Source organism: Equus quagga, chromosome 4 (genome assembly GCF_021613505.1).
Source record: "Equus quagga isolate Etosha38 chromosome 4, UCLA_HA_Equagga_1.0, whole genome shotgun sequence".
In the NCBI taxonomy this organism is placed as follows: Eukaryota; Metazoa; Chordata; class Mammalia; order Perissodactyla; family Equidae; genus Equus; species Equus quagga.
In genome coordinates, this window is record NC_060270.1 from 3,035,262 (window position 1) to 3,063,160 (window position 27,899).

The window sequence follows — 27,899 nt, forward strand, 5'->3', positions numbered from 1 at the left end:
CCTTGTGAGTGTCAGGCATCATGCCAGGCCTAGTGGGAAAAAAAAAGATGAATACGAGTTGCAGGGGCCGGCATCATGGCCGAGGGGTTACATTCGTGTGCTCCGCTTCAGCGGCCTGGGGTTTCCCTGGTTCGGATCCTGGGCATGGACCTGGCACTGCTCATCAAGCCATGCTGAGGCAGCAGCCCACGTGCCACAACCAGAAGGACCCACAACTGAAATATACAACTATGTACTGGGGGAATTTGGGGAGAAAAAGGAGAAGGAGAAAAAACAAGAATTGCAGATAGCAACTTCCTCATCACCCCCTCCAAATCCAACAACAATAAAATCAAACAAAAAATTCAGTCTTTTGAGCATGGATATATAAATGGGTATTTGCATATCTGCCATTTGCTTAGAATATTTTACAAGAAAGAGTAAGTCATGCTTGCATTTTTTCCTTCTTCCATTGTTTGTTCTTGGAGTCATTTTGTAAATTGAGGTTTTAGTGCCCACATCTTGAGTAGGCTAGCAACTTTTAGTGAGGAAGGAAAATAAAACTATTCGTCATTGAATGGAAAAGGCATTAGCATTGTTCTAAATATTTTACAAAGTGAATCAGGCATCAGACTGCTTCCTTTCTCCAGTGTTGTCAAAATTCTGCCTATTGACTGCTCCGTTTTCATTGTAGTGGTTGCCATTCCAAATTCACCTAGGCCTGTGCCAGCTTTATTTAGCTTTATCTTGTTTCATCATCTTAATCTTAGTTGCTCTAATCTGAGTCATTAAAACTTTAATGTTCTTTAAAGATAATACTTTCATAATATCTTCACTTTCCTGTGAACAGGTATAGCAGATGCAGAAGATACCATGTTACCAGCAACTGTAGATTCTGCTCAAGGTCCTCTTTGCTCCAGTGGCCGTAATTGGCAGTGGGGTAGCAGGGCAGTGAATCTTAAGTCAGGTGCTTTCTTTTGTCAAATAGAAGTGGAAATTGCAAATTATTGTGTTTACTATGCATTTAATGTTCTTTTTAAAGGAATGACATTTTTCTCATGGTCAGAAGTTACTTAGGTAACTTCATTAATGAGCCAAGAAAAGAGAGCTCTGCTAGATCAGGGACTGATCTTACGTAAGGTGGAAACAAGTAGATTTTCTTACTGTTTTTGTTAACTAACTCTTTCCTACCCTGTTTCTGATAGCCTTGTCTCCGTTCCTACTAACTGCTTTATTAGTCTAAGCTTGCACATTTCACGGAGATAAATTTGTGAAGTGTCTCATGCCTAGGGAAGCCTGGGAGGAAGCCACATAAACATTTCCTCACTCAGCGTAAATGGTGTCTTGTTGCTAGGTTACCATAAAGTGTCCTTCTGCTGCCAGTGTTGACTGTTTTTGCCCATCCAGGATTATACAAGTCTTCCAAAAGAAATCATTTCTGTGAATACCCACCATGAAGAAGATGGAACTTAGTGAAATCTTTTTCAGTCAGCTTGAGGAGAACTTGGGCCTTTTGTGAGATAGTTGAGAACATAAGTGTTCTTGTTTTTGTTTATTTTCCATTTTTTAACCATTGTTATGCTTTTGGTGTTAGGCGGTTTCCTTCTGTGTTGAGGTTGACTCAAAGCCCACCACCCAAACATTGTTGTATAACACAATGCAGAGGAAGCTTGTTCGTGTGAGACACTTGGTAATGTGTGCTGGGACTATGCCTCAGATCCCTGGGGGGACGTTAATATGGCAGCATTTTAAATAATGTTACTAGAACTCTATTATGAATAGCAAACAAAAGAGCCTTGAAGATTGACAGGTGACTGTTCTGGTTGTTTCTGGCTATTTTTGAAATGAAACTTTAGAAGGAAATGTACTTTTATACTTTAAAGAATATGTTAGATTATGTTTTTTACTGTATTACATTATAGAACTAACTTTCTGAAAATAAGATGTATCAATTTACTTGCTTATATATATTAATAAGAATGATTAATAATGATTACTAAGAGACCTCAGTTTGGAGAAAGGTTAAAAAATCAGAAAATTGCAGCTTTAAAATTGTAAAACTGGGGGCCAGCCCAGTGGCATAGTGGTTAAGCTCATGCACTCCACTTTGGTGGCCCAGGGTTCACCGGTTTAGATCCTGAGTGCGGACCTCTGTACCACTTATCAAGCCATGCTAGGGCAGGTGTCCCACATATAAAATAGAGGAAGATGGTCACAGATATTAGCTCAGGGCCAATCTTCCTCATCAAACAGAGGAGGATTCGGGGCCACCTGGTAGTGCAGTGGTTAAGTGTGCATGTTGCGCTTCAGCAGTCTGAGGTTTGCTGGTTTGGATCTCGGGTGTGGACATGGCAACACTTGTCGAGCCATGCTGTGGCGGGCGTCCCACATATAAAGTAGAGGAAGATGGGCATGGATGTTAGCTCAGGGCCAGTCTTCCTCAGCAAAAAGAGAAGGATTGGTGGCAGATGTTAGCTCAGGCTAATCTTCCTAAAAAAAAAAGTTCATAAAAAACAAAGAGGAGGATTGGAGGCAGATGCTAGCTCAGGGCTAATCTTCCTCCAAAAAAAAAATTGTAAAATTGATTATAATTTTAAAAATACAATTGTTCTGTCTAGTAAATGTCACCTCTGATTGTTATTGCATTTACCTGTTTCATTAAAACGTAATCATTTGAATTTCACAATGCCCTAGATGAGAATTATGCTACTGAAACTTGAGTTGCATAATTCAACATTCGTGATGACTAGGGTAGATTGTGTGTTCAGGTAGAAACACATCTGAAATTTCAGAGAAGGAAGAAATAACAGTAGTTTTGATTCTCTAAGAAAAGATGAGGTCTTCTTTGAGATAGGATTCAACTATTAAAAGATTTTCATAAATAAGAATACAGAGAATTATCTCTTTAGTAGCAATGGGGGAGACATTTACAAAGCTTAGAGAGGCCAGAAGGGGGAGTGGAGATGACTGAAGAGCTGTGTGCGTTAATGTAGATCAATAGGTTGATGCAGTGTTGTAGACAGACAAACAGAAGTGTATGTTTGACGTGCTTGGGTCTTGAGCCAAGGAACGTCACGAGGAAAGTGGTGTTCTAACAAGCCCAGCTGTATGAAGAGTAACCAATACTTGACTGGTGGTTGTGACTGGACCCATAATTGAAGTCTTGGCCTTGACAAAGTGCCTTGACAGTAGGAATAGATAAGAAGAGATATACACAAGTGAAATTTTAAAGGAAGCTTTGACAGGACATGGTGACAGTGGATGTGTGATGGAGTGTAGGGTCAGGTTTCCTGATGCCTTTCTTCTTCCAACCAACCTGCACTAAAGAAAATAAATAGAATCTCACAAGTAGGAAAACAGATTTCCTTTACCCTCACTTCTAATTCCTACTTCTTTTGTCAGTGTAAATTAGATAACACACTGAGGGAGTAGCCTCTCTGTTATTTATTTTTTATGTCCCCCCTGAGATCACCTTTTATTTAAGTCCCTTCCTCCCTGTGGCTTTGTTATGCTTCTAAGAAGGGAGGCTTACAGGCTTCTGGCACTCAAATAGTTTGGTAACTCTGAACATTGCTTAATGGAACAAGACTTGTAAAAACAAAGCAGAAAGAATTGGGGTAATACTTTTTCAATAAGTACTATTTATAATTTTTATATTACCAATGTAACTCCTTAGAAAAATTTATTTTTAAAAACAGAAAGGAAAAACAGTATTTCCTTCATGTTGTTTTGTGGAGAAATTCAACTGAACAATGAGAATCATTGTAGCTGCGTGTCTGGGTGCTGAGAAAACTGACTATGTGTGTCTCGTGATGATTTTAAAGCCAAATTTTTTTTCAGGATTGCAGCATTCCCGAGATAGAACTTTGCCCACAGTCTGATCCAGCATGTTGTCCTGTCTACCTACAGCGAGCTGTCCCCAATTTGGAAGAGCTGAACATCCCCAAATCTGTGTCCTTCACTGTGAAGTCAGGAGTGTATGTATCAACTTCTCTTTATTACAGTGATTGATGGCCACTAAAGTTCACTTTTTGTTTCATATTTCAATGGGTGACATACATGTTTATGAAGTTTTAGTTAATTTCATTTATACTCCTGGATACCCAAGAAAGACGATTGCAGGGATTAAAACAGATTCTGTCATTCTTTGGATCCAATTAAGTCTTTGATGTATGACTCATCAGAGCAGATATAGATTCTCAGACATGGTTCTTTTTTTTTTTTTTATTGAGTTATTGATAGGTTACAATCTTGTGAAATTTCAATTGTACATTAATGTTTATCAGTCATGTTGTAGGTGTACCACTTCACCCTTTGTGCCCACCCCCCACCCCACCTTTCCCCTGGTATCCACTAAACTGTTTTTGGTCCATAGTTTTGAATTCCTCATATGAGTGGAGTCATACACAGATTATCTTTCTCTCGCTTGCTTATTTCACTTAACATAATTCTCTCAAGGTCCATCCATGTTATTGCAAATGGAATGATTTTGTTCTGTTTTGCAGCTGAGTAGTATTCCATTGTATATATGTACCACATCTTCTTTATCCATTCGTCTGTTGATGGGCACTTAGGTTGCTTCCACGTCTTGGCTACTGTAAACAGTGCTGCAATAAACATTGGGGTGCACAGGACTTTTGGGATTGTTGACTTCAGGCTCTTTGGATAAATACCCAGTAGTGAGATGGCTGGATCGCATGGTAGTTCTATTTTTAGTTTTTTGAGGAATCTCTGTACTGTTTTCCATAGTGGCTGCACCAGTTTGCATTCCCACCAGCAGTGTATGAGGGTTCCTTTTTCTCCGCAACCTCTCCAACACTTGTTGCTATTAGTTTTAGATATTTTTGTCATTCTAATGGGTGTAAGGTGATATCTTAGTGTAGTTTTGATTTGCATTTCCCTGATGATCAGCGATGATGAGCATCTTTTCATGTGCCTATTGGCCATCTGTATATCTTCTTTGGAGAAATGTCTGTTCATGTCTCCAGCCCATTTTTTGATTGGGTTGTTTGATGTTTTGTGGTTGAGTTGCGAGAGTTCTTTATATATTAAGGATATTAAGCTTTTGTCAGATATATGACTTGCAAATATTTTTTCCCAGTTAGTGGGTTGTTTTTTTGTTTCAATCCTGTTTTCATTTGCCTTGAAGAAGCTCTTTAATCTGATGAAATCCCATTTGTTTATTCTTTCTATTGTTTCCCTTCTCTGAGAAGGCATGGTGTCCGAAAAGATCCTTTTAATACTGATTCAGACGTGGTTCTTGATAGATGCATCCATCATCATTTTGTCCACCAAATTTTGGCACTGAGAAATAAAAACACGTCCCTGGCCTAAGATTTTGGAGCCAGAACTATTTCTCGAGTGTCTCAGTGCTCGTACATATTGAGGCCCCCACAGGGCCCCCACACGGTGCTTTTTTGTTTATTACTCCTCTATTCCTGCAAGGCAGGTGGAGCTACTCTCAGGTCATAAATAAGGAAATTAACTGGTTTGTCCGAGGCTAGCAGTTGGTATGCATGAATTTGATACTAAGCCTTTCTGATTCCAAAGGTGTCTTCATGACTATGGTCTGAGTTGAGCCTTAATCCAGTCCCAGACTGGCTCTAATCACAGATTCTGTGATGCCTGGTTCAACCTGCATCTCTCTTCTCTCCTTGTGTTTTCATCTGCTCTGATGATGGTTGTGTAGAATTTTTAAAGACATCTTTCTTCATCTCCCCCAACCATAGGTTAGAACTCTTGGGCAGACCCATTGACCGTATCCATGAGAAATGTCTGTCATTATCAAGTTTAGCTGAAAGCTAGCTGGATCTTTCAGGAATCTTATTTCAGATAGTGTTCCTGAGGCAGCCAATAGAACTGATATTGATTCTAAACATAAAAGTCGAAGATGTAAAATGCCTGGTGGAATCCCTACATCTGACTGCCCCAGTTTAAAAAAGAATGGGAGTCATAAAAGGTATTGCTATTGCAATTATACTCTGCTTGAATTTAAGGTATCATACCTTTTAAATATTGGAATATTGGAAATTCTAAGGAAAGTAATACCTAGTGCTTGGAAAATATGTAATAGACTTACTACAGGATAGAAAGTATTAGAATGTCAGTACTTACTAACTTGTTAACTCACTAGCATGTGCTGTCTGGCTAGTGTGTTTTGCTAGCGTGATTCTGTGATGGAGGGTTGTTGTTTTTACTTTTAGTTCTTATAGAATCAGACCCAGGTATTCTTATTATACTGTAACCAACCATTCCTTTCTTGTTTAGTTGGCTTGCCTACCCAGATATTAATTTTAAGGGGCAAGCTACAGTTTTGGAGGAAGACTGCGGACTCTTTGAGATTTCTGCAGCAGAAATGAAATCGTTGCATCCACTTCAAATGGTGAGCAAATTTAAAAGAAGCATTTTCCCAAGGCCCCATGAATCCAAAATTAAATAGCCATGATGATTGCTCATGTATCTCAATCTTGAGAAATGCGTATGTATACTACTGAGTCTGCAAACTATTTATACATTGTTTTTCTATTTCTTTATATTGTAGAGAATATCTGTGTGAGAACGTTTTAGTGTTTTTTAGAAGACAAATGTCTGAATTTACTTTGTGCTGAGTTTATGACAATATGTGCAGTTTCCTCATAAGTGCAGTTCTGTTAAAATTTTGAATATTTCATAAACTTCTGACTTTGTTTTTTTGATGTTTATTAGAAAATTACTTGTAAATTATACTCTTCCATTGCAGTAATGATTGATAAACTCAGCATTAATAATAAGTGGGGAGTTCTGTCAGTGCTCTTTCTTAAAGATAATAAGTGCCTGCAGTATTTATTTTTGTTGCAAACATTTTTCTTTGAGGGGTAAACTGTTCAATTAAATGTTAGCTATGATAAACCATTTTGGGTTGTTCTGTGCTTTAAAAACAAAATGAAAACCAGGACAGACTAAGAAATTTTAGGAAATATCACAATGTGGAGTAGCATTTATAAACAGGGAAATTATAGAATTCGGGTTTTTGTGGGGAGAGGGTCACTGTTTATGCTCCGCAATCTGTGGTCACAGACATGAAGTGTGATGAAAGTGTTGACAGAACTTGGAAGAGGAAGTACTCTCTCTAACTTAGAAAGCAGAAGCAATTGTAGAAAAGAAATTTAGTATTAAGTGGCTTAGAAATCTACTTTGCCAAATCAGATTTTTAATCTTCTAGCAACTCCACTCTTCTTTTTGGGATACCTGGCCGTGGGATTAAATCTTTAATTGGTCACATTTGCTTAAGGACTAAAGCTCAGTTTCCTTCCTTGTAGTGGTTGTAATCTGGGAAATATCTTTTTAAGATTCCTTGCCCCATCTACATTGATGTAGAGCATCCTGACTTGATTGTGACCACTGCAGAGTTCTATAATTAAAATTTAAAATTTACCGCACCTTAAACTTGACTGGTATGTAATCTTCACTAATTAGATTTTTATATAACCTGCATACATCACTTAGTTACTTTTGAACACTTTAAATATTTACATATCTAATATTAAAATTTCTTGTCATCATCTTAAGGGTGGACTGAAAGTGGAAATGCCTATGAACTTGAAGGTAAGTCTCGAACAGACTTTTGTAGCAGACTAAATTGTGTGAGTATTAATCTAAGTATTTCCAACTGTTAAAATGAAAAAAAAAAAAAACCCTAAATATATGTTAATAACCCCTAGGTAATGGATGTTGTGTGGTAGGAAGTGACTGCACAAAATGATTGTGGAGGCCCACGCTGTGGATTGGGAGGGAGGTCAGGATGCAAAGATAGGGGTCTGGACTGACAACCCAGCCACGTTTGATGAGCATCTAATATGGGGTGGAAAGGTGATAGGTTGGATTTTTGTACTGGAGTGTTTGAGGTGGCAGCCAGACATTCAGGTGGAGATATCTAACAGGCATTTGGGAGTGATGCTCAGGAAAGAGATCAAGGATGATGAGAAAGGGGTGTAGATAGCTCCTTTTAGGTAGATGCTAGTCTGTAAGTATGAGTATCTGAAGGGAACAGTAGAGGCAGTAAAAACTGGGGTGGTAGTGGTGCCAGGATTAAGCACATTTGGGGAAAGAAAAGAAGAGATGGAATTATAAAATATTTGTAAAGAGAGAGAGGAAGAAAAGCAGTGCAGTGATCAAAGAAGCAAATAGGCCTCTGTTTAGTTAGGCATAGCACCTCCAGAGATGTGGAAACAGGGATTCAGCCATCCTTTTCTCCTCCAAAACAAGACACAACTCTTCCAACCCTCCCATTTCTGGGCTTCCTAATTTGTAGAACTGACTACCATTCTCCCAATCACATAGATGGAGTCTTCTAAAACTTAGCATCTGAATGTGTCTAATAGATCTTGGCTGTATGACGGGATCATACATATCTGAGCTTAAAAAAATTGCTTATGCCTGGGTTCCACTCTCAGAAATACTTTGTTCTGGGGTGTGATGAAAATTTTTCAAAGCTCCCCAGGTGATTCTAACATGTAGCCAAGGTTTTGAATCAGCAATCTAATAGCTGCAGAATTAGCTGTGACACTCGCTGAGTAACTCCTGTCTCCATCTCCTCATCTGCTGAGTCAGAAGTTCAGGTGCAGCAGGCTGGGTCTTGGACATTCGCAGTCTGACAGGTTGTAGAGGTGTATGAATGGAATGCCTATCATAGAGTCACAATTTTCAAGTTGTTAGATGTTAGTTTGTGGCTTACTCATTGAAGAGTTATTGCTTCTTCGTCTGAGTGTATTCAGCATCTGTAGTATGTACTAAACCCAAATAAAACTTTATGTCAAATACAGCACCCTGTGAAAATTTACTGTGTAGAAAACAGCAGGAGCAGTACTACGTATTTTTTTTCCATCTGTATAATGTTAGAGTTTTTGGAAACAAGGAAGCTATAGCCTGCTGGTTTAGTGTGTTTAAGCATGGGGTCTTATTCACCAAGGTCATAGGTTGCCAGTTGGACACAAATTATGCCATTAGTCACAAAGAGGACCAGGTGATGGTGTGGGTAGATTGGCACTGTCACCACTGTTATCACTTGCATGTACTAAGTGCAGCTCATCTTCAGGAAGTAACGAGCAGCAGAGTGGTATAAGAGAAATAGTTGTACTGACCCAAATGTGAAGTAAATGAAATGCTAGAAATTTGTTTCCCACTACGATTACTTTCCCCACAATTTGAATCGAATATGGAGTACAAATACTATTAAGTTTCCAGTCATTTCTTATTCTTAGGAAGTTTTGTATTTAAATTCAGGAATTTGCATGTCTATTTCTTCTCAGTGAACAGTAATGACTACAGAAGCAGTTAGTGTTATAAGAAAAAATAGCATATGTTTTCTCAAATCAATAGATAATTTATCTTTATGAGCTGGAACCTCAAGAGAGTTTTTGTTTCTTATATGGAAAATTCAAAAAATGTAAGGCCAGTCTGTATTGAATTCTAAACAGAGGAATGAACTTAGAAAGATGATTCAAGAACCAGTTATAAGGCAGTTTACCCTATGAGATGTTCCTACAGTTTGGGTAATCTGAATAGTGTAATCATACTTGGGTATATTAATAGGAGTGAAATTTACTATCAATTAAGATATTTTACCTTTAAGATAATAAAGACTCATATATTCCTTGTGAATATCAGAAAAAGTACTATATTGTAAGTGTATATCAATAAAAAAATGGACAATGGTCCCTATTCATGTTGTGGTCTTTAACGTCACTTAAGACAATATATATCTATTCTAAAATATGAGCATGTTAAGTAATTTCCTTTCATGTTTTTCAGGTTATTATTTATGAAAAACCTCACTTTCATGGACAAGCCAAAGAGTTTAGTGAACATATAGATTCTGTCCCTAATTTTTTAAAAGATGATGGGGATTTTCATGGAATTGGATCAATTCGTGTCATTGGTGGAGTGTGAGTTTTATATTTTCAATATTTGATTTAGTAGTCTGTTTTTGAAGATCACAAAAAAATGTGCTAAGCAGCACAAAAACAACCTGCCTTAATCTAAAAACATATATCCCTTCTGTAATGTGGGAAATAAAAAATGTTAGTTACTGACAGCTTTCTGTGAACTCTTGTTGGTAGTAGAGATTTGGAGATAGATGAAATGTAGAAAATGGTTTCTGAAACTTCAACAGCTAGTATTTCTGAATGCAATGTAGAAGAATTGCAAGATAAAATTATTTTTTCACAGATTGTGAACATCAGTGAAGCCCCAGGTTTTATCCTCTTCTGTTGATCTTAGTTGACTTTCGATGCCAAGGACATTGGCCATGAGCCCTCCCTCATTAAAGAAGTAGCCTGAGTCTGTGTTTCTAAAGTCAACAATTTTTGATATTGGTTACCCCTGGGCCCTGAACTGCTTTTGAGGAAGCTCCCTAAGAACCCCTAAGTATAACTCAGTGTAACCGTCATCACTACTATCCCAGTCTCAGTCAGCAGTTACTAGAGCTAGAACCTGCCTTGTGTTTGTATCCCAGTGGGTAAAATCACGGAGAAGCTTTCCTCATGGCTTATTGCCATTGTGAACCTGGTCCTAGAATCCCTCCAGAAACATCTGTCAGTCTCTCTGTTGATACATTGGTTTGTTTGGAATGTTGGTTCATTTTAATGTAAGCATTGTTATCTCTTGTTATTTGTGGTAATATCACATAACTTGTTCATGCTATTGTAGCAAAAGATGCTACTAAAATATTTTATTCACAGAAATTAAATGACCTAAGGTCACTCAAGGGTTTACATTTAGGAACAGACTTCACAATTTCTATCCATACATCAAGTGATGGCAATACCAGCCAAATTGGAAATATAACAGACTTTGCAGTATGTTAGCTGTGTAGGCCATATTCATAATTGGTATGACATATTGGTATTATTTAATTTCTTATTCTTGAGTTTTAAAAATGTATTAGGGGCTTGGAGAACAAATATGTTTTGGATAAACAAATTCTTACTGTGTTGTGTTTATTTGCAGTGTTCTCTGATCTGTAAACACACATGCTTCTTGTTAATCCTGCTATAAAATGTTTTTGTCTTTTCTTCCCTGTGGGCTCTGAATGTTTTTCCCATTAACTGGATTGTGATTTGCATTGTTATTTTCTAAGTTTTTTTTGCAATTATTTTATAAAAATCTCAAAAAAAATACGTGGTTTGTAGTACAACATACACACTTTCATTTTTCTATATGGCAACTGCAGGAGAAAAATGGTGTCACTATTTAGAGCTGAACAGCTGACTTCATTATTTTTTCACTATTCTGCCATTTTCCACTTTTGTTAGATGTTTAACTTTATCTGTAGGTAGTACAGACTCTTCCTCATCTCTGTCGTCTTGAGGAATCTGTGGAAAGTGTGGTTGATGGTTCTTAATTTTTGTTGGATGACATCTATTTTTAAATCAGATGGATATATAAATTGAATCTTAATAAAAACAATCTATTGAGAAAAACTGGGCAGAAGATTTTAGAACCATCATTATATAGTAGTTTACTAATTTCTCCTTTAATATTAAGATCTTCTATACATTTTATTCTTTTTCCCATTCAGGTAATAAAAACATGCTCTGACTAGCTATATTTATATAAAAGAACGCTTAGGATTTGAAAGGTTTCTTGTGAAATTTATTTTCACATAATAGTTGAAGAGTAAAATAATGTTAGTTTCTTTACATATGACAAATATTCTACAATGCATAAAATATGTTTATTCCCACTTGTGGACTCCTCCCCCCCTTCCTTCCTGTATGCACACCTACACGCAGAAAGCAAGGAGGGATGCATGATTACTGTGTGGCTTCTGTTATTTTGGACCCTATGAAAACAGTGCTTTGGAATAATTTTTATATCTTCACAACTATCATGGGGTGGAGAAAGGAAAGACAGTAGTAGTCAGCCCTACAAGGCTTCATTTCGTCAAGTTCTGGTATTCAGAAGTCTCCAACCCAGGAACTCAGAGTAGTCATCCTTGGAATCTGCCTCGTTGGAGAGGTCCCTCTCTGACTACACAGTGCAACTGAAGGCAGATGTAAGCAGGTTCACATGTATTAGAACCATCTCTTCCCACATTGCATTAGATACTGTAGATTACTCTACAAAAAAAATAAGTTCCATGGCAGAACTTCGGTGTCCTATACTGATAGTTTTAGATGAGAAGTCAAGAAACCAGTGTCTCTGGAAAGTACTCTGCCACAGTGCTTCCTGTTTCCATTATCACTACTGATAAAATATTGGGAGCACCATTTCCCACCTGTAAATATTTACAGAAGTCTTTGTATACACGTAGGCCACCAGGGCTAATACCAGCCCGGTTGCATGCCCCAGTTCCTCTTTGCTAAACCACTTGTACTCTGTTTTAGATCTGAAGCCTGGTGAGAGGTCCCTTTGATTAAACCCTGAATAAATGTTTAATATAGTGATCATTCTGTGTTTTCAGAAGGGTTTAATCAGTAAAACAAGAATGATTATCTTTGGATTTCAGTGTGGGTTTGTAACTTTTCTCATTTACTATTTGTGCTTTCCCTTTTTTCTTACTTGGCAAACTATTCTCCATATTGATATGTGATATCAGGTCATGCCATTTAACGAGTGTTGCTCTGTTGCAATTCTACAACAGTTAACCTTTTGTTGGGAAAAGCCTCCAAACTATAAAAATTATTGAGCCATGAAGCATACACCATTTGTCTGTCTTTGTAAATGGTAACAAAACAAATGTGGTGCTTTTAAAAATACAGTGATGTGCAACCAGGTGCTTTGTCATGATTTTCTCTCTTGCTTTCTTGACTACAGTTTTATTAATGGCTCGATTGGGTGTCCTCTGTATTTTTAGGTGGGTTGCCTATGAAAAAGAACATTTTAAAGGCCAGCAGTTCTTGCTTGAAGAAGGAGATTTCGAAGACAGTAATGCCTGTGGAGCATTAAGTGGTCCCATCCTGTCTTTCCGGTATTTACAAGCTGTAAGTTAGCTTCCTTATTCTTAATTTTCTATCTGTCTTATGTTTCCATGAAAACTGGACATGACCTCTGACTGAACATGAGGTTATAACATGTTTCTGAAACCTGAGAGCGTTAAACTGAACTGCTTATATGACTTGCCAGTTTTTCTTAACTGTCATGATTATTGTAGAATACCGATGTTTACTCTTCATCCGTTGATTCCATAATCATTTTCTGAGCACCTGCTTTGTTAGATGTATTGTGCTGGGTGCTGGAGAAACAGTGGCAGGGACTCAGTCCCTGCATTTTCAGAGCAGGCAGTTTGCTAGTGAAGACAGCACTTACGTAAATGTTTGATATTGTTTGACTGTAGTTGGATTGAGCACAAAGTACTCATGGTACCCAGAGAAAGGTCAATTACTCCCACTTGGAAGTAGAGACAGCTGAGCTGAGGTTTCAAGTTCAAGAGTTCGCCAAGTGGAGAAATTCCAGGACAGGCTCAAGGGGAAAGATAGGTGCTGTTTTAGCAAGAGATGAACATATAAGAAGGCAAGGCTGTGAGCCAGTGTTTCTCAGCTGGTGTGACTTTACCCCCGGGGGGCTTTGGCAGTGTCAGGAGACGTTTTGGATTGTCCTTATTTGATGGGGGGAGTGCTACTGACATCTCGTGGGTAGGGGCCAGGGATGCTGCTTCACTCCTGCAATGCACAGGACAGCCCCGACAACAGAGTCATCAGGCCCAAAATGTTAATAGTGCTGAGGTTGAGAAACCCTCACATCAGTGAAATTGGTGTGTTTGGGAAATGCAGGTAAGTCAGGATATTAGGGAGAACTTCGGGAGGATGAGTCCAGGACCAGACAATGAAGGGCCTTATATGCCGTGTTGAGGAATTTAGGTTCTTTTTCTTGACTTGACTATGAGACACTGATGGATTTTAGGCCTAGTGAGCATGATTAGATTAGCAGTTTAGAAAGATCTTTTTGGTGACTATATCAAGAAAAGGCAAGGGTGAAGGAGGTTGTCTGGAGGCAAGGGGTCCAGAATGTTACAGGACTCTAGGTTGAAGCTGATGAAGGCAGAGAGAAGAGGAGAGAGATATTAGAGAGTTCTATAGGCTATCAGGACTTATCAAATGTTGCTCATTTTTCTGATGAGCTCTGGAGACTTTTTAATGTGTTCAGAGGGGATGTATTCTTATCATTCAGGAGTTAACCACTGCAATCTCTTTCCAAAATAATCTTTACCCAAATAAACTCTAAACTATCTGGCAAGGCCTCTGAAGCCCTCTGTGAAGGAAGTGATAACAAAGTGAAGGGTAATTATTGGGTCCACGTGTACTCTGGATGAGCACAGGGGTGGTGTGGGTTGCCCCTTTAGGGTTCTGTCTGTGGGCCAGCAACCCCTCACCCCATCATTAGGAGGAGCTGGAATAGGAGAAGCAGCACAGGGAACAAGGGAGCATTTTTTATTCTAGAAGGATCCTTGTCAGTAAGAAAGTGAGTTGGAAACCATTTCTACCTGAAAGAAATATAGGACAGTCCACTGAAGATTGGGCACTGAGTTTGCTTGAGCAATGGATAGATAATTTTTGAGATAATTAGTCCACAAAAACAAGGGCCATGGGTTTTCTCTACCTGCCACTCTTGACCACTAAAAGGCAAGCAAGCTAAAAGAAGACAGAGCCTTCATCTTTTTAATTTTAGGTAGGTGTGACCACCACACTGAGGAAATTATGGGTCATGATTCAAATCATCTTCCATCTACTAGTGAATAATTTTTAATTTTTTCTCTCCTCTTTTAAAAAAGAGAATTGAAGTATTGCCAATCCTAGAAATGTTATCATTGAATGTGATTGTATCTTCCAAAGTTGACTGTGACTGAAACAAGCAAACAAACGAAAAACAAAACTCCAAGTCACTAGTTGAAATCTCCAAAAAGTAGAAAATATGAAAAGATGTAAATCCTGTCACTGGATAACTAAATAATTAAGAGATATTTGATATAGATAGTCTATGGTAATATACATTGGAAAAATTGGCATAAATGGGCATGTTAATACTGCTGCACACAGAAGTTTTGGGCACTTACAAAAATGATGACAGTTTTTATATAAATAAGTAAAAATGCCCTTCAAAGAAAATCTTCTGTTCTCTTTAAATTAGATTTTTTAAAAATTAAAAGATTGGTCGTTAGCTCCTGGTTAAAGATGTTATCATAATCCTCATTATAATAATCCTAACATTTGTCAAGTACTTATAATGGCTTTGCGTGCATGCTTACACTTAATCTTCACAGAGCCAATGAGATAGACTCATGATTCCCATCTCATAGATACAGACAATGAGCATCTCAGAGGGTATCGTGGAGCTGGGATTTGAGGACAAGTCTGTCCTACTCTAGAGTCCACGTTGTATTGTCTGTTTCCCTCTGTTATGGAATGCTTAGACTAAAAGAGCACCTTGCCAGTGGAAAACTGGATTGTATTCACCCAGAGGCTGCTTAGCATTTCATTTGTAGCTATAAAGCTATGGTCACATTGCAAACCAATACATGTATGTAGTGAATAATTCTTGACATGACTTTCAGACAACTTATTTATAATTTAAATTTATGTTCACTAAAATATTTTCAGATGAAATATACTAAAAATATCTATACACATTTAGACAATTTAGAATTATACATATGCATATGTTATAAGAATGCTTAAACTTATCAAGTTATACTTAGAAAAATTTTATACGGCATAGCATGTAATTGAGGAGAAGTTCTCTTTTTTTAAAACCACTTTATTGAGGTATGATTGACATGTAAAAAGCTTACATATTTAAGGTATATACTCAATGAATTTGGGGATAAGTAGAGGCCTGTGAACCCATCACCACCACCAAGGCCGTAGACAAATCCATCTCCTCCCAGAGTTTCTTCTAGTCCCTTTTATTGTTGTTATTAATTTTTTGTGATAAGAGTGCAACATAAGATCTACCCTCCTTGAAAATTGTAAGTCTATGGAAAAGTGTCGTTAGACGTAAGATTTAAAGCTCTTGTGGTTGTCACAGCCTCCATGAGTTAATGTGTCTTCCCCATCTAAACTTTCAGACATCTCTAACCTGGAAAGAGTGAAGAGCTACATTTAAGATCTAAGTTGAAGTAATATAAAATAAACAAAAGGACAGATAGAAAACTGCACTTTCTAATGTCCTCGCTCCTGTAGGTGGAACACTCTGAATCTACTAAGGTCAAATCCTGGACATATCTCTTAGGGATAATGTGATCTGTGTCATGGAGTGCTTTGGAGCAGACAACCAGAAATGTGTTCCTAATTCCAAATGAGTCAGGCAGATATATTGACTTGGAGTTGATTATTTTTTTAAAAGGAGGCCAGAAGGAATATAGCAGTATTAGACTCCAGGGATTAAAGAAAGAATTTTTGTTCTTTGGCTTCCTTGATCAAACTTTCTTGGTATGCTTCTTATTCCTCAATTTTATACTAGTTTAACTTTTGAGTTTGCTTTTGTTATGATTTTCAGACTTTGTACCTCTTTTCAGATCTCCGAAACCAGGTGATATGCAATGGTTATTTCTCCTAAATTGATTGATACACCAGATCTCCACTGGTGTCTCATTACATTGCCCATGAGGAGTTTGTAGCACCAGAGCTCCAGGGCCCAGTGAGCTGAGGGATTGTATGGAATTTAAAAAAAATCAAATTACTGATCCTTAAGACTTATCTTTGGTCCTGAAGCAACTGGAGTTGCTTCATTAGTTTTGTCTCACAATAGGGAGTACTGTACCTGAGAGTGTATTAAACTGTCCAGATTTTTCAGTGGATTTAAGTACTTTAAAAATATGAAATGGGAGTACAGATAGGAGGTCATTCCCTCATTTTTCATTCTTCTTGAGCAACAGAACTTCACTTAAGTCTGTGTGACTTTCTTTTTTTAATTTATTTTTATTTTTATTTTATTTTATTTTTTAAAGATTGGCACCTGGGCTAACAACTGTTGCCAATCTTTTTTTTCTTTTTTCTGCTTTATCTCCCCAAACTCCCCCGTACACAGTTGTATATCTTAGTTGCACGTCCTTCTAGTTGTGGGATGTGGGACGCTGCCTCAACGTGGCCTGATGAGTGGTGCCATGTCCACACCCAGGATCCAAACCCTGGGCTGCTGCAGCAGAGCGTGCAAACTTAACCACTTGGCCACGGAGCCGGCCCCATGTGTGACTTTCAAAGTTATTTAATTGTGCCTAGTAAAGTAGGGATGATGGTAAGCTAGGAACCTCATAAGGCTGCCCCTGGACGTGACCCTGAGTGCCTGTTGTGATCACCTCCTGCACAATGCAGTTAGATGTTTTGGTTTTTGCTTTCTGTGGGGTTTTTTTTGCATATTTTATACCTCACTTTGTACATGTGACCCCTGGAGACTTAGCCCCAGGTGGTGGGAGCTGGCTTAGAGGTAGAGCTCTGCCCAGCAGAGGCACCATTGATAGCAACTGGTCCACTAGGTCAGATATTATATAGTTAGTAGGCTTGAATGAAGAATGCAGAGAGAGTCAAAACCAGGAGAGTGGCTCAGAAAGGCACTTAGAAAAAAAAGGAAGCCAAAAGCTATAAGGCAAGAGAAGCCATGAATAAACAAAAGCAGAAGATGGGAAGAGGAGAGTGATGACACTGAGGAGACTCCTGTGGCCCTCAGCCAGGTCTCTGGGAATGGTAGACAGAGTGGGAAAGACACAGACTCAAGCCATGTGAGTCAATTTATTTGTGAACTCACATGCTGTCAGCACTTGTACTTGGCACTGGGTCCTGTTGTTACCAGACACAAACACAGGTTCTTTTACCTGTCACACAAGAGGGGCCAAACAAAAAGCTGGAATGCTAGGCTTATGGCAAGGAAAGGGGTTTATTTTGGGTGACGTTAGCTGGGAGATGAGAGTAAGTCCTCAAATTTTTCTCCTTGAAAGATGGAAGGAAAAGGTTTTTAAAGGTTGTGAGGAGTGCAGCTGCTTTAGGGAGAGGGAGCCTGTGGCCTTCCTGGTTGGTGCTTTCCCACCAGCCTGCCTCTGGCCTTGTGAGGCTGCTTTCAGAGACTGGGATGGTGAGATAAGGGAATCCACAGGTGGGCATCCTTAGTTGTTTGCCTCCATGATGGATGGTGGATTCTGGTGCCGGGAAGCTGAAGAATTGGGCTCTGGGAAGCTTCAGCTTCTTGATATTCTCTGGATATCAGTTTCCCTGTAATAAACTTCAAGATCCCATAATTAGCTAAAACTTTAGTGTGAGTCCAGCATGAGGCCACCTGAGCTTTTAACAATTTGTAATTTCTGTTTGCCTTATGAGGTTCAAAGGTTATGAGGATACAAAAGTTAAAGAAGTGGCTATTTACATATGAATGTAACTAGAGAAGCAGAGAAAGGGGGTGGTGCTTTTGGTTTTAACCCCATATATGCTGGGTTTAATGTAGGGGAACTGATATCAAGGTCGGCATCAATTCTCCCCTATTTTATTTGTTCCTCACTCTTGAGGGATTTGGGGCGATGACTGGTCTAGTTACTTCTTGTTGAATTGGGGCATAGGTCTGGTTAGAGGAATGAGACTGTTTAACACTTATTTGGAAAATTTTTTTGTCCCCAGCTTTAGGTTGACATTTTGTATTATTAGAATTTTTGTACCTTGTTCAGCAGTTTTGAAACAACATTTAAAGGCACATTACATATCTGACCAGAAGGATAAGAAGTATAGACAACCCAAATTTTAACAGTCCCTGAAAAACAGACTTAATTCCTTGGAGAATCCAATAAAACAGTCCTGAAAACTAGTCTGGACCTGGTACCTCTGGGGATACCTGTTTATAAGGGGCATAGGTTGGTCCATCTGACTGAAACAGTCTCCTAGTAAGGCAATAATGCAGGTGGGCTCCCAAAATTAGGCCTATATTGTATAAGCAAGTAACCAGGTATTTAATAAGAAGCATTTCTAGAGAGACAAAAAGAAAAACAAAGTTAACGGTTTGAGCAAATTATAAACCAGTTCCTGAGCCCAGGGGGCAGCCAGTCAAGAAGATTTTTAGAAGTCAGAGTCAAAGCATCTTTTGAAATTTGAAATGTCTCTGATGGTGTCATCGGGTGTTCAGGTATCTTTCTGAGTGGCTTACATAGTAACAGACATGAATCTTAAGTTTATGTTAAGATGTCCAACTTCAGTTTGCAGGACTTCAGGAAAAAGGGCAGTTGCAGTTCTGAATGTTTCCTAATGAAAACGGAAGAAAAAATTGAAAATGTTAGTTTGGAGATTTGTAGCCAGATATTTCAGGAGACTAGAAGAATTCAGGATCTAGTCCAGTTTACAGGTAGAAAAGAAAACCTCAAAGACAATTGACAGAACTAGAATTTAATATCCACAAATGGGTATTATAGTTTTTTATTGAAACATAATTTTTCTCTCTAAAATCACTCTCATTTTTACCAAAGATAGCCAAATTAAGACTCATTGGTTTGTAAAATAAGTCTAGTTTTAATAAACTTGGCCCAATTATTGACATAAGTACAGCAAGAATAGTAATTGATCATATAGGTACTATAAGTCTGTTTTGTTGGAAGATTTTATAAAAAATCTCAGATTTAACTTTGAAGGCCTCTCAAGGCCAGGAAAGCCAGAACAAGAACTTGTCATCAGACTCAGCCTGTAATACCTACAGGTCTGGGTGAATTCCCCTTTTCTCTCGAGGTACCCCAAAATATTCTCAGGTTCCTCGCACCTGTCAGAGAACTGACCTTTTTTACTCACCTGGTAAGGTTGCTGGGAACCCTGTAAGCAAGGCAGTAGGCCAATATTTCCAAGTGGTTTTATTCCATAAAGTCCAATCATTGTTCATCAAAAGCTGTCTGGTCATATCTGTCTGCACATTTTTCTTAAATATAATATTCCAGTTAAAGCCACGGTAATATAACCAGTGTTTCCAATTATTTCCTGTTGTGAGGAGAACAGATTCTTATTGAACTTATGTAAATAACTGTATAGTCATGAAAACAATATTTACTCACTGAGAGTTTCCAAATTCTGGAGGGATCAGGTATGGAGAAAAAGATAAATGCTCCAATTTTGTTTACAAAGGTATAATCCTCCAAAGTGTTATAAGTCGTAGTTAGCTTGAGAGAAAAGAGAAAAAGTTTTCCTTGAACCTGAAAAAACAAAACATTAAAAAATCAGACACATTGCAAAAGAAAAAGTCATAGATATTATAATTATCTTTATCAGTTCATTTAGTCCCATGAGATCAACTCTTGATCTTTTGTTAGCAGTTCTATGAGGCCATCAGTTTCTCCATTGCAGTTTTGTAATTTCTTATCCAGCTCAGTTTTATAATCTGAAAGTTTATCAAAAACTTGTATTCTAGCAAGTGTCAGAGTCCTTTTCATGAATCTCTCTGAAGATGAAACATATTTGTAAAAGCATCAGAGTAAAACAACTGTCTGTAAATAATAAAACATTTAAAAATGGCAGTTGATAAAGAAATTTGACCATTTCTGTGACATATAACATTTCAAGATACTAACTAGAATTATGCCTGACAACCAAGACAGATGAGAATTTTAGGAATGTTATATAACTTTTTGAACATTATATCAATAACATTTATCTACATAGTATCATAAGGCCCTATGAAACAATGTTTAGTTATTCATTTAACCATGGTGACAAAGATTTTGAGGCCAATACAGAAAATTAAATAGCTGTAAGAAAAATCTTAGCACCTGTGATTAAAGACCTGATAAAAACAATAGAGGAAATTTATTTCAGTAAAACATAAAATCCTTACCCTTCTGGTAGGCTACTCAAAGAAAAAAAACTTCATAATCTCTTTATCAAGAACAGACTAAAAGTTCAAGAAAATTATTCTTTTTTTTTTTTTTTAAAGATTTTACTTTTCCTTTTTCTCCCCAAAGCCCCCCGGTACATAGTTGTGTATTTTTAGTTGTGGGTCCTTCCAGTTGTGGCATGTGGGATGCCGCCTCAGCATGGCCTGATGAGCGGTGCCATGTCTGCGCCCAGGATTCGAACTGGCGAAACCCTGGGCTGCCAAAGCAGAGCATGCGAACTTAACCACTCAGCCACCGGGCCGGCCCCAAGAAAAGTATTCTTTTACGAGAGAGAACCAAATTTTAATTTTGTAACAGCTTATTTTTTTATATTAAAACTCGTTCACTTAATTGAGTTCATTTTAATCTCATCCAAAAGACCATGTACAAAACTTTTTTTTTCAGGGTTTTACTTTTACACATCTTTTGTCACTTAATTTTTACATGTAGAATTTGTCCCATATCTTCTTTCTTTTGTTTTATTTCCTAGTACTTTAGGATAAATTTGTCTTTCTTAACAAAGCAAACAGAAGTATTTTTATGCTTTATATCTTTTTTACTGAAAATATACACCTTTTCTTGTATACAGACTTCCTAGAAACATGTCTTTTCTCATAGAAAATTTCTCACTGTGTACAAAACATATTTATTGATAAATCTAAGTCTTTTTAGTTTCTCTGAGATAAGCCAAAAGTAGATAAATTTTATGTTTATTAATTGTTTTAATATTTTTTCTTATGTGGGAATGACCTAGATACTTAATAAATTCTTATCATTTAACTTAATTTTGTAAAACTCTAAGGTTTTAAGTTATCAAAAGGTTTTGAAGTTATTTTAAGTACATATACCATAACACATAATTATTGTTAAAAAGTTCATCCAAAAACTTTTATCTTTTTCACATCTAATTAGTTTACCTTTTTTTGTTTTGCTTTTTTGTGAGGAGGATTGGCCCTGAGCTAACATCTGTTGCCAATCCTCCTCTTTTTGCTTGAGGAAGATTGTGACTGAGCTAACATCTCTGCTAATCTTCCTCTATTTTTTAATGTGTAATGCTGCCACAGCATGGCTTGACGAGTGGTGCTGGGTCCTGCCTGGGATCTGAACCTGTGAACCCTGGGCCTCCATAGTGGAGCATGCGAACTTAACCCTATGCCACTGGGCTGGCCCCTAGTTTACCTTTTTTTCAGTAATTATTTAGATTGTATGTAAAGGTTTTGACACATCAGACAAAATCAGTTATCATTCTAACCTATTATTTTGCTGACAAATTTGTAGCAGGGGTACCATGAGCTTATTTCACTAGTAAATTCAGGCTGTTTGTCTGCATTATATCTAATGTTGATGATTCTGAAGATGTGCCTGTTTTAATCAAACCAACAAACTTAAACAAGCCTTTATTTACCAAAGATTATTTCCTATCATGTTAACTTGAAAGATATTTGGGTTCGTTTCTGTTACGTTTAAAAATAACTTATGTAAGTGCTTACTTTAACTCAATTAAATGGAACTGTTAAGTTTGACCATACCATCTGGAGATAAAACATCATATATATATAAAAAATATATTTATATTTGATATAAATGATATATTTGATATATATATAACATATAGACAAACATTCACACAAAGACTCCGTGGTCATTGTTTTAAAAAATTAGGACAATGTATCACATCTTTAAAAGTCTGTACAAAGCATTTAACAAAGGCCCTCTTTCTAAGTGTATAATTTAACCTTACACCAGTTTACCTTGGTGGGGGGCCTTTATTATCTTTCTAGTACTTGATATTAGCCTCTAGTTTTATTTCATATGGTGTGGGCTCAGTCAACTTTATTGCCTTCCCTTTAGTATATTTAATTAACATTGTCTGAAGGGTGATTTATCCCCACAGTACAATCAGGCAAAAAGAGATGTAATCATTTTATGTAAAGCTCGTTTAAATATATTAAGTTTTACAAAACTTTATCTTAATTTTGTCAACTCTTATACCTCTAATTGTAACTTTTATTAGGATTCCATTAACAAGTTTCAGTATTATAATACTGTGTAGGGGAAGCATTCCCAGCCAGACATTACATCCATTTCTAAAAAAACATTTAGGCAATGTTGACATGACTGTTTTATATAATATTAGCTTAAACACTTTAATTTTTATAATCTTATTAACCTTAGTGTTCTAACTGTTGCCCCAAACAAATTGTTGGTTAGGTTTCTCATGATTTTTGTCTTCTGGCTTTTAAAGTTTTTTTTAAACTTAGGTGAATAGAACAGGTCTTTCTGAGGTCCTTTAATTTTGGGGGGCCAGTTAGGGGTCCCTTTAGCCCACCCAAGCTTAGGCAGTGTTTTATTAAAACCTTTGTTTTAACTTCATTCATGTCTGTTGTATTCATCCCATTTTCGTTTTTAATGACTAGCGAAAGATTTCCATCCTGCAGGGATGAGTCCTGTCACTCTTCCCTTTCTGATTTCTCTTTGTTTTTTTTTCCCTTTAATATTTATCTTATTTACCTTATTATTATTATTTAAAAACTCCTTTAAAAATTTCCACCTTGTTGAAAAGAGTCCCTTTATTTTTCCTTAGCTTCCTTTTATTCTTTTGTTAATTTAATGTTTTCATTAGCATCTGTATAACTGTGAGAAGAAGCTGAGACCCCAAGTTTAGGTTCTCAAGACTAGCCATTGTATTTTCCTTTTAATTTGGTCTTTTTCATAGGTACCAATAAAACAGCTGTTTTTGATGAGAGTTCTCTAAAAATTTTTCAACTTAAAGATCCATTGTTGGGCCATTTCTTTTCACCGGGATCTAAAGAATTTTGTGGTCATCTGGTGTTACAAAAGGAAATTATCCTTTTTTAGACATTGGCTTAAAATTTTAATTAGACCATCTACTCAGAATCAGCCCCAATAGGCTCTGCTTGGGGACAGATGGTGTGTTCCCCATTCTGATACACAGAGATGGACAGATACACAGAGACACAGGAAAACTAGACACCAGTGAACTAGTTCCCAGATTTAGTGTAGAAAGTCTTACAACTCTGCCCACTCCAAATGCATGCCCAGATGGTCCTATTGGACCCCAGATGGCCCTGCCATAAATGGACGGGGAAGGCTTCCCTGAGGTGGCTTACCCTATTCCAGACTGAGCCTATCAACTCACCAGAAGCAAAACAAACAAACAAATCTAGAACCTGTTTCCCTGCCACAAGAAAAATGTGCCTAGGGCCATCAGTGCTGGGTCAGATGGAAAGTACTGGGGGCAGTCCCTAGGGCAAATCACCTAGGCAGCTGCTGGACTGCTTCCCAGGAAATCCCAGTTGGCCCAGGGCTGTGGAGCTACTGGCAAAGAGCCTCCTGGCTGGCTTGCCAAATTGTTACTGGCCACAAACACAGGTTCTTCTTACCCATCACACGAGAGGGGCCAAAGCAAAAACTAGAATGCCAGGCTTATGGCAAGGAAAGGGCTTTATTTCAGGTGACATCAGCCAGGAGAAAAATTCGTGGGCTTACTCTCGTCTCAGCTAAAAAGAACCTGTGTTTGTGCCCAGTAACATTGTGACAATGGATCCCTCTCTCTGCTCAGCTCCAGGCAGCATCATTGTCAAGTGACCTGTGCCTTCCACTTGCTTCCCAGCTCACCCTGCTCACTGCTACCATCCTCCTACCACCCACACCCTATGATTTCTGCAAATTGTTGCTCAAGTAAAGCACATCACATCATAACATAAGTTATTTCTTAAAGAGCACAAACAGCACACATGCACACACATCTGTATTTATCTTTTTATATCTTTGTCCCATTTTACTCCAGCATAATACAATGACCCGTGGACTATTTCAGCATATCCCCACTCCCCCTTCCTACCACCCTAACAGGCAGTAATGAACAGTTATAGGGGCAGAAGAAGTAAAAGCAGAGATGGAACATTCCAGAGTCACCAGAGTAGGAGAAGAAAGGGCCATATAATTGACAGCTGCTGAAGACCCATTACCCCATTATGGTTGGACTTGACTTGGCTGGTGGCTGATGATACCAGTTCCTGACTAGGACCCAGACTGGGCCCCTTCACCCACCATCATGACATGGTACCCTCACAGGTGCCTTGAGCTGGTTACACATTTTCAGGTTGAAAGAAACAGGCCTGTTCAGCTTTCTGGGGGTGAGGAGCGTTTATGTCATCAGTATAACCAGGTTTGTTGGTGTGGCACCCAGGCTCTAAACATCATATTTCAATTGGGAGGCTTGTCCTGGGGACTTTAATGCAAGTCATTTATAGGCTGTTAAAGCCTTGATTTTATATATATATATTCCAGATTTATATCTGGAAAATGGCAAGTCTATGTCTATATTGAGATAAATATAGATATGTGTGTGTATGTATGTACATGTGTACACATATACATACACACACGTATGTTTATATGTAAAATTGGGGTTTAGGGGAGGTCAAAGAGACAGCAAGTGCATGTGTTTTGAAAAAAAAGAAGGGATGGCAAGAGTGATGAAGAACAAATCCACTGGCTCCCGTTTTGTAAGAACCATGTGAAAGTAACGAGGTGACAGGTATTCTCAAGTTCCAAAGGTTTACTCTCAAGGAGGAATTAAAAACACAATTATGGGTTAGAAATTATTTTATAATACAAAATTCAGGAAAAAGCCTTCATCTTTTATCCTTAGGTCTCAAATGAAATGTGATCTAGCTGTGTCAGCAATTTTTAGATCCTTGAAAGCTGACAAGTAAGTAGTTAAGAACAAGAGAATTTTTTAAAAATGTCTTTCTTTTACCTCAACATGATAAAGGCCATATATGACAAATCCACAGCCAACATCATACTCAATGAGCAAAAACTGGGCACCATCCCTCTGAGAACAGGAACGAGACAAGGATACCCTCTATTACCACTCTTATTCAACATATTACTGGAGGTTTTGGCCAGAGCAATTAGGCAAGAGAAAGGAATAAAAGGAATCCAAATAGGGAGTGAAGAAGTGAAACTCTCACTGTTTGCAGACGACATGATCTTATATGTAGAAAACCCCAAAGAAGCCATTGGAAAACTATTAGAAATAATCAACAACTACAGCAAAGTTGCAGGGTATAAAATCAACTTACGTAAATCAGTAGCATTTCTATGCTCTAATAACGAACTAACAGAAAAAGAACTCAAGAACACAATACCATTTACAATTGCAACAAAAAGAGTAAAATACTTTGGGGTGAATTTAACTAAGGAAGTGAAAGACCTATACAATGAAAACTACAAGACTTTCCTGAAAGAAATTGATGATGACATAAAGAGATGGAAAGACATTCCATGCACATGGATTGGAGGAATAAACATAGTTAAAATGTCCATACTACCTAACGCAACCTACAGATTCAATGCAATCCCAATCAGAATCCCAATGACATTCTTTACAGAAATAGAACAAAGAATCCTAAAATTCATATGGGACAAGAAAAGACCCCAAATTGCTAAAGCAATCCTGAGTAAAAAGAACAAAGCTGGAGGCATCACAATCCCTGACTTCAAAACATACTAAGAAGCTACAGTAATCAAAACAGCATGGTACTGGTACAAAAACAGGTGCACAGATCAATGGAACAGAATTGAAAGCCCAGAAATAAAACCACACGTCTATGGACAGCTAATCTTTGACAGAGTTACTGAGGGCATACAATGGAGAAAAGAAAGTCTCTTCAACAAATGGTGCTGGGAAAACTGGAAACCCACATGTAAAAGAATGAAAACTGACCATTCTTTTTCACCATTCACAAAAATAAACTCAAAATGGATCAAAGACCTAAATGTAAGACCTGAAACCATAAGGCTTCTAAAAGAAAATATAGGCAGTACACTCTTTGACATCAGTATTAAAAGGATCTTTTCGGACACCATGCCTTCTCAGAGAAGGGAAACAATAAAAAGAATAAACAAATGGGACTTCTTCAGACTAAAGAGCTTCTTCAAGGCAAGGGAAAATAGGATTTAAACAAAAAAAACCCCACTAATTGGGAAGAAATATTTGCAAGTCATATATCCGACAAAGGGTTAATCTCCATAATATATAAAGAACTCACACAACTCAACAACAAAAAATCAAACAACCCAATCAAAAAATGGGCTGGAGACATGAACAGACATTTCTCCAAAGAAGATATACAGATAGCCAATAAGCACATGAAAAGATGTTCATCATCGCTGATCATCAGGGAAATGCAAATCAAAACTACACTAAGATATCACCTTACACCTGTTAGAATGGCAAAAATAACCAAAACAAAAAGTAACAAATGTTGGAGAGGTTGTGGAGAAAAAGGAACCCTCATACACTGCTGGTGCAAATGCAAACTGGTGCAGCCACTATGGAAAACAGTGTGGAGATTTCTCAAAAAATTAAAAATAGAAATGCCATATGACCCAGCCATCCCACTACTGGGTATTTATCCAAAGAACTTGAAATCAGCAATTCCAAAAGTCCCATGCACCCCTATGTTCATTGCAGCATTATTTACAATAGCCAAGGTGGGTAGGCAACCTAAGTGCCTGTCAACTGATGATTAGATAAAGAAGATGTGGTATATATATACAATGGAGTACTACTCAGGCATAAAAAAAAAATTGTCCCATTCACAACAACATGGATGGACCTTGAGGGAATTATGTTAAGTGAAATAAGCCAGACAGAGAAAGACAGTCTCTGTATGACTCCACTCATAAGTGGAAGTTAAACATGTAGACGGAGAACAGATTAGTGGCTACCAAGGGAAAGGCGGGGGTGAGGGATGGGCACAAAGGGTGAAGTGGTGCACCTACAACACGAATGACAAACAATAATGTACAACTGAAATTTCACAAGATTGTAAACCGTCATAATCTCAAATTTTTTAAAAAATGTCTTTCCTTTCTCTGGTTATAGATGCTTTGGTTTCTTTGGACACTATTTTATATAAAAGGTTTATTTATTTATATAAAATGTTTATATAAAATGAGTGTTTATCCTAGAAATCTTCTATTATGAGATTATATTTGTAATATATTATAAAGGGGAGAAAGTGATGCTGTTGAGACTTGTAGAGGTTGGTGACATTTCCCATAGGTCTAAGACTTGTTT

The 27,899-nt window shown here is 37.6% G+C and overlaps 1 protein-coding gene across 3 annotated transcripts in view; it reads left to right on the forward strand.

Moving 5' to 3' along the window:
* CRYBG3 (crystallin beta-gamma domain containing 3) overlaps window positions 1–27,899 on the forward strand; it is a 106,172-nt gene that overhangs the window by 45,253 nt on the left and 33,020 nt on the right. For all 3 annotated transcript variants that reach the window (XM_046658032.1, XM_046658033.1, XM_046658034.1), the window contains 5 exons: window positions 3,820–3,956; window positions 6,247–6,361; window positions 7,528–7,563; window positions 9,769–9,902; window positions 12,815–12,941. In XM_046658032.1, the coding sequence (XP_046513988.1) occupies window positions 3,820–3,956; window positions 6,247–6,361; window positions 7,528–7,563; window positions 9,769–9,902; window positions 12,815–12,941 (549 nt within the window). The remainder of the gene's footprint in view (window positions 1–3,819; window positions 3,957–6,246; window positions 6,362–7,527; window positions 7,564–9,768; window positions 9,903–12,814; window positions 12,942–27,899) is intronic.